At 51.5% G+C, this 11230-nt stretch overlaps 1 protein-coding gene across 1 annotated transcript; it reads right to left on the minus strand.

Moving 5' to 3' along the window:
• Positions 1-8639: 8639 nt before the first annotated feature.
• On the minus strand, positions 8640-10909 carry LOC124683637 (fosmidomycin resistance protein-like). The gene is made up of 3 exons (XM_047218120.1): positions 10390-10909; positions 9381-10111; positions 8640-9295 (listed from the first exon to the last, which is right to left on the minus strand). Exons 1-3 carry the CDS (start codon positions 10693-10695, stop codon positions 8863-8865), a joined length of 1470 nt encoding a protein of 489 aa, XP_047074076.1. The 5' UTR covers positions 10696-10909; the 3' UTR covers positions 8640-8862.
• Positions 10910-11230: the final 321 nt, after the last annotated feature.

Genomic DNA, 11230 nt, shown 5'->3' on the forward strand with positions numbered 1-11230 from the left:
GACTCTGTGTACGTCGGTCTGCCGCTCTACATCGACTTTCGCGGCCTCTTCACGTGGTTATGACCGCGCTTTGCCGGCTCTGTCTTCATCGGCGTGTTGCTCTCCGTCGCCCCCTTTGGTGGCCTCTGTGCGTGTGTGTGATAGCTCCTCGTCGGCACCTGATTATACGTCGACCTCTCCAGTCGCGCCCCTCTCTGCGCATGAGATAGCGCAGGTTCACCGCCTGCTTGATGCTTGGGATTCCAGTTTACGTCAGCAGCCTCGCGGTCCGAGTCTCCGTCCTCGTCCTCATTGCACCTACTGTGGCAAGGTTGGCCACACTTCTTCCACCTGTTGGATGCGGGATCCCAGTTTACGTCAGCAGTTCCAGGATCCTCAGCAGGCTGGCTCTTCAGGATCTTCTGCAGTTGCACTCTCTGATCAGGACATTCTCAGGGGTCTTCGTGGTCTGCTCGTTACTACAGACTCTTCCTCGCCGGGCGCTGCTGGTTCTGTGACTGGCTCTTCTGGCACTGCGCGACCACCAGTTTCTACACAGTCAGGTACGTCCCCGTGGTATCCGGATTCCGGAGCTTCCTTTCATATGACCTCCGAGTCTTCTATTTTGTCCGCTCTTCGGTCTCTTATTTCTCCCGTCCGTGTTGTCACGGCTGATGGTACCTCTATTCCTGTTTCTAGTACATGCACCCTTTCTACTCCCTCTTTCTCTCGTCCCCGATGTTTCTCATGTTCCTCGCCTTCAGATGAACCTTTTCTCTGCTAGCCAGCTCACCGATTCTGGTTGTCGCGTCATTCTTGACGCTGAGTCTTGTGCGGTTCAGGATCATCGCACACAGGCCCTGGTTGGAGCTGGCCCTCGTAGCCATCAGTCTCCGGGGCTTTGGGAGTTAGACTGGCTTCGTGTTCCTTCCGATGCCACTTCATCTGCCAGTTCTCCTCCGGTTGTTGCCTCTGTCACCGGCTCTTTTCAGCAGTGGCATCATCGTCTTGGTCACCTTTGTGACTCTCGCCTGTCGTCTTTGGTTCATCGTGGCCTTCGGGGTCTGTCTCTGGAGATGGGTCGTTACACTGTCAGGGTTGTAGGTTAGGCAAACAGATTCAGCTTCCCTATCCTACTAGTGTGTCTGTCTCTTAGCGACCGTTCGATTTAGTCCATTCAGATGTATGGGGTCCGGCTCCCTTCGCTTCGAAAGGGGGCCATCGATACTATATCTTATTCATTGATGATTTTTCACGGTACACCTGGGTGTTTTTCATGCACTCTCGCAGTGAGGTGCTTTCTATTTATCAGCGTTTTGCGGCCATGGTCCGCACTCGGTATTCCTCACCCATTCGCGTGTTCCGTGCTGATTCTCGCTGGTGAGTATATCTCCCAAGCACCTTCGTGGTGTCCTTGCCGAGGAGGGCACCCTCGCTCAGTTTTCTTGTCCCGGCGCGCATGCTCAAAATGGCGTCGCCGAGCGTAAGCATCGTCATCTTCTTGAGACCACCCGTGCTATGATGATTGCTTCTTCTCTTCCACCACATTTCTGGGCTGAGGCTGTTGCTACGTCGGCCCACCTCATTAACATTCAGCCTTCCGATGCTCTACAGGGTGGCATTCCTCTCGAGCGTCTCTCTGGTGTTTCTCCAGACTACTCTACTCTCCGTTCATTTGGTTGCGTCTCGCTATGTCCTTCCGCCTCCTCGCGAACGCACCAAACCGACCGCTCGATCCGTTGAGTGTGTTTTTCTCGGATACAGTGATGAGCATAAGGGCTATCGCTGTTGGGACCCCGTTGGTCGTCGGATGCGCATCTCTCGTGATGTCACGTTTGATGAGACGCGTCCCTTCTATCCTCGCCCCACCTCGGGTACTTACCCGATGGATGATATCTCTTTTCTTCTTTTTCCGGATGCACCCCCTGCTGTCCCTCCTCCCCTCCCTCCTACTTCTGATGCGGCCCCTTCGGCGCCATCCTCTCGTTCGTCTAGTCCACCTAGTACTCCTCGTTCTCCGGCTTCGGCTCCTTCCGATGCTGTCCCTTCTTCCGCTTCTTCTGATGACTTGTCTTCTGCAGATGAGCTTCCCCCTTCACGGCCTGTTCGTCAGCGTCGTGCTCCAGCTCGTTACTCTCCTAGTCAGTATGGTCTCTCTGTTGTTTCCGAGCCGACTTCTTATCGGGATGCCGAGCGTCATCCTGAATGGCAGCTTGCCATGGCTGAGGAGATCGCTGCGATTGAGCGCACTGGCACTTGGAATCTTGTTTCTCCCCCTTCTGGTGTTCGTCCCATCACGTGTAAGTGGGTCTATAAAATTAAGACTCGCTCTGATGGATCTCTTGAGCGCTATAAAGCGCGTCTTGTGGCTCGTGGTTTTCAGCAGGAGCACGGTCGTGACTATGATGAGACTTTTGCCCCCGTGGCTCATATGACTACCGTGCGTACCCTTCTTGCTCGTTGCTTCCGTTCGCCGCTGGTCCGTATCCCAGCTTGATGTTCAGAATGCTTTTCTTAATGGCGAGTTGAGTGAGGAGGTTTACATGCAGCCTCCTCCTGGGTATTCTGTTCCCGATGGGATGGTTTGTCGTCTTCGACGTTCTCTCTATGGTCTCAAACAGGCCCCTCGTGCCTGGTTTGAGCGCTTCGCCCCTGTGGTGACTGCTGCTGGTTTCTCTCCTAGTCTTCATGATCCAGCACTTTTCGTTCACACTTCTCCTCGTGAACGTACTCTTCTTCTTCTCTATGTTGATGATATGATCATTACTGGTGATGATCCTGAGTATATTGCCTTCGTCAAGGCTCGTCTTCGTGATCAGTTTCTTATGACTGATCTTGGTCCTCTTCGCTATTTTCTTGGCATTGAGGTTTCCTCCACTTCTGATGGCTTTTCTATCTCTCAGGAAAAGTACATTCAGGATCTTGTTGCTCGTGCTGCTCTTGGGGATGAGCGCACAGTTGATACTCCTATGGAGCTTAATGTTAAGCTTCGTCCTACTGATGGTGATCCTCTTCCTGATCCTACCCGTTATCGCCATCTTGTTGGGAGTCTTGTTTATCTTGCTCGTCACTCGTCCCGATATTTCTTATCCTGTTCATATTCCGAGTCGGTTTGTCTCATCTCCTACCACGGTTCACTATAGTCATCTCCTCCGTGTTCTTCGTTATCTTCGTGGCACGATCACTCGTCGTCTTTTCTTTCCCCGTTCCAGCTCTCTCCAGCTCCGGTGCTATTCGGATGCTACGTGGGCGAGTGATCCTACGGATCGTCGTTCGCTTTCGCTTACCTGTGTGTTTCTTGGTGGTTCGCTTGTTGCTTGGAAGACGAAGAAACAGGTCGCAGTTTCCCGTTCGAGTGTTGAGGCTGAGTTGCCGGCTATGGCTTTGTTGATTGCTGAGGTGACTTGGTTACGGTGGTTGCTTGCATATTTTGGGGTCTCTGTTACAACACCCACTCCACTTTTGTCTGACAGTACAGGTGCTATCAGTATTGCACGTGATCCGGTCAAGCATGAGCTGACCAAGCATATCGGTGTTGATGCTTTTTACACGCGTGCACAGGTACATGATGATGTTGTTGCGGTTCATTATGTGCCTTCAGATTTGCAGTTGGCGGATTTCTTTACGAAGGCACAGACTCGAGCGCAACATGATTTCTTACTCTCCAAACTCAGTGTTGTGGATCCACCATGAGTTTGAGGGGGGGTGTTAGATGTATATATTTGTCTATTGTAGTTTCCCCATATGTTAGGGGGCTTTCTGCATATGTGCACCTGTACATGTACTATATATTGTGGCCTTTGGCCCCCTGGTAATACAACAAGCATATTACGCTAACAGCCACAACATATGGACTATGGTCAATAAGACAACCTTACCTTAGACATCGCATGGTGTTTAAGATGAGTCAAAAGAACATGCTATAAAATGAATTATCTATTAATGCCATCTCTAACAATTGATGTTTGCATGTTCATACATTTATGGTATATTTACAAGTATACTGGTAGAAAATATGTAGTAACTAAGATAAAACATCACGTACGAGAAAAAAGTCTTTTGTGTCGATATAAAGCACCCATTATCGAAAAAAAGGCATATTGCATAGGTGACATCAAACCAGCCTTTCCGATTTCTGTAGGGAATCTTTGGACGATGCTATGTCGCCACAGTCACATATGTCATTTCGCCACTTTCTGAAAATGCAGAAAAAGCATCTCAAAAAATAAAATGGACAAAAAAACTTCTAAAAAAATAAATGCTGAAACAAGATATAATAGCTCTAGAACAACTTTTCCCGATGTAAAACCAACATCTTGTTACTGAATGGACGAAATAGCTCTTGTGTGCATATGTATATGTAAAAATATATTTCCGTTAACCAAAACGATAATAGTATTTTATTTTTTTTTGAAACGGGCAAAAAAGCTTTTGCCTTATATTGATATAGGAGAAGCAAAAAGGTACATGGCAAGAGCCATAAAAAGAAAAAAGGCGGACCAAAAAAACCGCCCAAAAAACAACTCAGGTAATCAAGTCCGCAAGGCTCTTGGCACCTGCTAGGATCCAATCTTTTCCTTCTTCCCTGATCTTGTGCATAACGATCGAAGGCAGCGAACACTTGTTGTTGAAAACGCGTTCGTTCCTCTCCTTCCAAATCTCCCAAGTGACGAGAATAACCGCAGATCGCAACCCTTTGGGAGAAGAGGTAGTGGTCGTTGTGATGGCCTGCCAATAATCGATGACCTTCGCTCTACCTTCTCCAAGACTGTTTATAAGATCAGGACAAGAGAGCCAGGAGGCCGCCGCGGTCCAGATGCGCTTGGAGAAACGGCATTCAAAGAGGATGTGTCGTGCCGTCTCGGGTGAGCGTCTGCAGAGCTGGCAGGTGGGGGGATGGGGCCATCCACGTTTTGCCAGGCGGTCGGCGGTCCAGAGGCGATTTTGGACGGTGAGCCATGCGAAGAAACGGCACTTCGGAGGGGCCCAGGTTTTCCAGACAATTTTCCCGAACTGGCAAGGAAGAGCTGTGAGGAACTGGGCTTTATAAGCGGAGCTGGCAAAGTAGCACCCATTAGGGGTCAAAGACCAGGTGATGGAATCCTCTGAGTCTGGATCAAGCTGGACTTCGGCAAGAAGATCCCAAAGGCGAACGTATTGTTCCAGGTGCTCTACGGTGAAGGCGTCGACCATGATATCCGAAACCCAATTATGATCGGCCAGCACCTCCTGGACTGTCCGATTCTTCCTTCTGGAGACCTTGTAAATCAGAGGAGCAAGGTCCTTTGGAGTGGTGCCATGAAGCCATGAAGAAGACCAGAAGGAGGCCTTGGCACCGTTGCCAATGGTGACGCGAGTGGCTGCGTTGAAGAGTTCTAAATCCGCGACATCATTGGGGGTTTCAGTGCCCACCCATGGCTTGTCCGGAGCCGTCCACTTATACCATAACCATCGAAGTCTGAGAGCCCTAGAGAATTTTTCCAGGTCCAAGATACCCAAACCACCAAGCTCCTTTGGACGACAGACTTTCTGCCAGTTTACCTTGCATTTCCCCGCACTGACCGTCTCTTTGCACGCCCATAGCATACCACGGCTGATTTTCGCGAAGGCCTTGAGAATTCCTTTGTCAGCTTTCAGCGCCGTCAGCAGGAAGATAGGCATGGAAGATAAGACCGACTTAACCAGAGCGGTGCATCCGGCACGATTCAGGAACTTGCCTTTCCACGGGCTTAGGCGAGCCACGGCCTTGTCGATGTAAGGTTGGAGGTCTACCCGTCGGAGTCTTCCCAAAGAGAGAGGCAAACCCAAGTACTTGATGGGGAAGGGGGTTGTAGTCGCAGGGAAGTTTGCCGGAACCTCCTCAAGGTTTATGTCGGTGCACTGAATAGGGGCAATGGAGCTCTTCGCCACATTAGTCACGAGCCCGGTCACCTCACCAAAGTGCTGAAGAATGCTGGCCAGACCAGCGACATCTTGTGCAGTAGGGGCGAGGAAAACCGCTGCACCATCGGCGTACAAGGAAATCCTAGGACCCTGCAAACCCCCAGGCATGGCAGAAATGAGGCCGACCTCGGTAGCCTTCTCCAGGAGCCTCTGAAGCGGGTCAATGGCGATGTCGAAGAGCAGAGGCGATAAAGGGTCTCCCTGACGAAGACCCCGACCATGAAGGATATCTCTGCCGGGGATCCCGTTAAGGAGAACACGGGAGGTGGCCGTGGAGAAAAGTGTCGTCATAAGCGCCCGCCATCTGTGAGGGAAGCCGAGGCGCTGCATAAGATCTAATAAATAGTCCCATCTCACCGTGTCGAAAGCCTTGGCAATGTCCAGTTTAATGAGGAGGGCCGGAACTTTCCTGCGATGCAACGAGCGGGCGGTATTCCGAACATACATGAAATTGTCGTGGATAGTTCTGGACTTGATGAAGGCGCTCTGACTGTGGGAGACGATCTCGTTCATTCTTGGGCTGAGACGCCGTGCCATGGCTTTAGCTATGATCTTCGGGATCACGTGAATGAGACTAATGGGTCTGAACTCAGAGATGGATTCCGCTCCGTCTTTCTTAGGCAAGAGAACTATATTGGCGGAGTTGAGGATATGAAAACTGGTCGCCGAGAGCTCCGAAAAAGCATTTATGGTCTTCATAAGGTCACCCTTGACAATCTCCCAGCAAGAGCGAAAGAAAGCGATAGAGAAGCCGTCGGGGCCCGGAGCTTTGTCCGCGGGCATGTCGTCCAAAGCTTCCTTAATCTCAGCCTCGTTGAAGGGGAGACCTAAATTATCCAGAAGGTGAGCGGTAGGGTTGAGAGCTTCCCAATTGAAATCCAACCGTCGAGGAGGAGGTCGCCCTAGGGCCTGGGAAAAATGATCAAAGATCAAGTTTTCCTTATCTTCATGCGACACGGCCCAGCCCGAGTTCTGCCTGAGCCTCATGATATGATTCTTGCGTTTTCTGGCATTGACCCGTAGATGGAAGAATTTAGTATTAGCGTCGCCTTCACGGAGGTAACGGATCCTAGAAGCTTGACGCTTGCGAGATCTTTCCAGAGCGGCGAGGCCTTTGACACGGCGTTTTAGATTGACGCGGAGCCATCTTTCCTCAAAAGAGAGTGGGCGGGATTCTTGGGCGATATCCAACTGAAGAATAACGTCAAGGGCCATAAGGAGTTGCAGCTTACAGTCGGAGAAGAGCCCTTTACTCCAAGCTCTGAGTCCCCTCGCCGTGGACTTCAGCTTGTGATTGATGACATGAACCGGCTGGGAGTGTGTACACGGTGTGAACCAGGCTTTTTGGACGACATCCTTGAACCCAGGCATCTTGGTCCAAAAGGACTCAAAACGAAAAACTGGAGGCTTCCTTGGACCACTCTGGTTTGAGAGAAGAAGCGGGCAATGATCCGAGAGGGAGGAGGATAAGGCGTGCAGCCCGAGATGCTCGAACCTTAGATCCCAAGCAGCGTTGCAGAAGGCCCGGTCCAACCTCACAAGGGTAGGAGTATCTCTCTCATTGCTCCAAGTATACTTCCTGTTCTGAAGTTTCAGCTCCTTGAGCTGGCAGTTAGTGAGCGCCCTTCTAAACAGACCCATTAGTCGGAAGTCCAGGTTGTCGTTGTTCTTGTCTTCTGCCCGATATATGAGATTGAAATCCCCAATGATAAGCCACATGGAGTCGTCCGCGGGCTTAGCGGCGGTAACTTCCATAAGGAAGGCCTCCTTCTCGCCGTGATCGGAGGGGCCATAGACCGTGGTCAGCTTGAACGAAGTACCGCAGGCTCTAACAGAGACGTTTGCCGAAATCAAGTGTGTGCCAATATGGATGCTGGAGATGTCCACATGCTCGTCATTCCAAAGCAAAAGAATGCCACCCCTGGTGCCTAGAGCCGGGCGATGTGCAAAAGAGCGAAGCCGAAAACCGCCGATATAAGAGGCCGTTTGTTGGTCAAGTTGATCCAGCTTGGTTTCTTGAATGCAAGCGATGTGACAGGAGGTGTCTGCGAGGAAATCATGAACAGTGTCTTTACGGCCTTGATCGTTTAAACCCCGAGTATTCCAATCCGCGATGGAGAGGTCCGGCCCAATCATGATGAGCAACAAGGGAAACTTGTTGAAAGAAGAAGGCAGGCCCAATAGTATTTTATATATGGGGTATAAGATTGGCTGATAATGATCTTAATTGATTCGCCTCGATGAATAATCGATCAGTTCCATTATAAGCAATGTACAGAGTGATTTTGACCGATTGATCAAAAATATGTTGAAAAGTGACACGGATATATAAGATGAAAAAGCATTCGCAACATGACACACCTTGGAATCCCTTTATATCACTGAATAAAAAAATTCACCATGAGAAATTGAAACAATTTATTCGAATTCATGATTTCAGTTCAGAAGGACTTCATTCAATCGAAGTTTAGGATGGAGCTATCACTAATAGACAGATGGGATTGTTTGCAACAAAGTGTCTAACGCTATCCTTTTTTTTTGTAAGAGCTTTTTTGAATGGACGAAAAGTAATGAAACCTTCGATGGCTATTAAAAGTAACTTAAATATGGCGCCTGAGTTGCTTGCATAATAAACAAAATAAAAGTTGGGGTATGCAGATTTGTTCCATTGACGGATAACCTGGAACCGATGGGCAAATGCAAAATGACAGTCTCAGTTTGGTGCTGCTACTCTCTGGTAGGTATGAGCCTCTGATTTAAGGATATTGGAGGTAAGTGTAGTAGTACAACAGATGCATCTCACAAGTATAAAGATGCATCTCACAAGGATCTTGGCAGTTTTGTTCTATTGTCGGAGAACTGAAACCGATGGGCAAATACAAAATGTGTAAATTAGGATTGCTTTTTGCAAGTGTATGAGACAGTCTCCCTTCGGCGCTGCTACTGTCCTGTTGAAATGAGCCTCTGATTTAAGGAACCAGCATTAGACTCTTCATCTTCGTGTGTACGAACCGCACTTGACACACTGTCAGTGGCGGCTTCCTGACTGTACTGGTCATCCGATGCCATGAGAAGGCCCTTTTTGACGCTGTCTCTGTCTCGGGGATAAGTGTAGTACAGTAAACCGTAGGTCAAGGAGCAGATGGCCATGGGCACCGCGAGCTCTGTGTACATAGCCTTGGCCAGCGCAGCCGCGTTCTCCGTGTCCGTCTCCACGCTGGATTCAGAGGAAACCGGCTTGTAGCCGAACACGTTCTCTGCCAGAAGACCGACGACGAGAGGCGCAAAGGAAGCCAGCACGGACTCGAAGCACTTGTCCAGCGCGTAGACCGTCGTTCTCGCCTTCTCTGGCACGATCTCAGCGAAGATGGGGCTGCAAACCAGAAAGACATTTGAAGAATGAGCAATTACAGTATAAGAGATGTTGCAGAACAGCGGGATGATGAATGAGAAATTACTTGTTTGTGGATGCGGCATTCCATGAGATGGCGAATCCCATGATGAAGAACACGACCGCGTGCGCGACGCCGGTGGACGGGTCGTTGGGCAGCGCGAGCAGCAGGATGGCGCCGAGCGGAAGCGCGGACGCGGAGCTGATCTGCGCGAGCGCGATCCTCCCGGTGTCGGGGAAGCGCCTGGAGACAATGTCCCCGATGGATCCCCCGAAGAGCGCGCCGAGGGCGGTGGCGAAGAGGTAGAGCCCCGTGATGATGCTTGTCTCCCAGTGCGTGAACCCCGCGAGCTCCAGCCACATGGTGGCGAAGTTGAGACCCGACCAGGCGATCAGGCCGGCGATCCCCTGCGCGACGATGACCTGGAAGGTGGGCACCGCCATGACGGCCCTGGCGACGTGGAGCAGCTCCCTGGCCTCCTCCTTGGCCGTGGCGGCGTTCTTGGACTTGGCGACCGGGTCGGCGGCGAGGAACCACATGAGGAAGCCGAGCGCGACGCTGATGGCGGCCACGATGTGGAACGCGAGGCGCCAGCCGTCGACGACGCCGAGGAAGGTGGTCGGCGCGAGGAGCACGCCGAAGGAGCCCCCCAGGATGGAGCCGAGGTTGCAGGTCATCTGCAGCCACCCGAACGCCGCGCCCCTGGTGTGGTCGTCGGTGTAGTCGGCGACGAGCGAGTTGATCGCCGGGATGACCAGCGCGAGACCGATGCCGTTCAGCCCCCGCGAAATGGCCATCTGCGCGCCACAAACCAGTTCATTGATTCAGTTCGTTACTGACATGCGGGGCGCCGTCTAGATGGCGTAAGCGCGGGGCTTACCCCAGTCAAAACTAATCATTTTTTCTCCCATTTTTCTCCCAAACGAAATTAAAGTGGAATATTCGGATAACCGCTATATATATTTTGAAGGTTGGTGCGTACAAATGTGAAATAGAGCTCCGGGTGGGTCCCACGTTGTCAGAGGAGGTTGAGGGAGATGGGGAATGGGGGATGATGGCGTGAGCCGTTGCTCACCTGGAGGTAGGTGCGGGAGATGGCGACGAGGAAGGTAGCGGCGGCCCAGAGGAAGGCGCCGACGGCGACGACGCGCGCGCGGTCGTGGCGCGCGGAGGCGTAGGCGGCGAGCGGGAAGGAGAGGGCCTGGACGAGCGCGCGGCAGAGGGTGAGGGACCCGAGCGCCGTCACGGAGACGCCCAGCGCCAGGCCCACCTCCCGGTACACCGCCGGGAGCAGCACCTCGTCCGCCTTCTCCAGCATCGACGTCAGGTTCACCAGCACCAGCGTCCGCCGCCGCGCCGACGCGGCTTCCGCCTCCCTCATCTCTCCGTCGCCTAGCTAGCTTGCTCGCGACACTCCCGAGATTTGGGCGGCGACTTCCACGGAGAGCAGAAGCGTCTAATCTCAGGCTTGTCGGTCGGCTGTTCAAATGGAGCAGAGGCAGAAGCTGAAGCAGCCGTACTTGTGAAGCTAGCTGCAGTTTGTGGATCGGGGCATTGACCGAGCCGAGCGAGAAGCTGAGCTGGAAATATTATCCGTGCCAATGTGCAATGTGTGTGCCTGTTGGGTGGTTTGCTGGTGGGCATAACTGCAGCATCCCAGCATTGGACATTTGGACCTTATTTTCTCTGCATCCTGGCTTCCCAACTTTGCCTCTGATGTTGAATACTCTGCGAAACTGCAAATCACGGTATCTAGAAAAAACGTCGGATCAACCATTTGAAGTATGCCGTTAGGTGCTGCAGGTTTTTGGATGCTGTTTCTATCCGCGCGTCCTCAAACGAGATCCCAAAACATTTAAGTAGCACAAAAATAAAAGTTTCATTTACATTTGATTATATTTTATAATTTTGAACCA

This window comes from Lolium rigidum, chromosome 1 (genome assembly GCF_022539505.1).
Source record: "Lolium rigidum isolate FL_2022 chromosome 1, APGP_CSIRO_Lrig_0.1, whole genome shotgun sequence".
Taxonomy (NCBI): Eukaryota; Viridiplantae; Streptophyta; class Magnoliopsida; order Poales; family Poaceae; genus Lolium; species Lolium rigidum.

Coding starts and splice junctions, on each gene's coding strand:
- LOC124683637 (XM_047218120.1), bottom strand. CDS start 10,695: ATGAGGGAGGCGGAAGCCGCGTCGGCGCGGCGGCGGACGCTGGTGCTG. Junction 10,112..10,389: donor TCTCCCGCACCTACCTCCAG/GTGAGCAACGGC, acceptor TGTGGCGCGCAG/ATGGCCATTTCGCGGGGGCT. Junction 9,296..9,380: donor AATGCCGCATCCACAAACAA/GTAATTTCTCAT, acceptor TCTGGTTTGCAG/CCCCATCTTCGCTGAGATCG.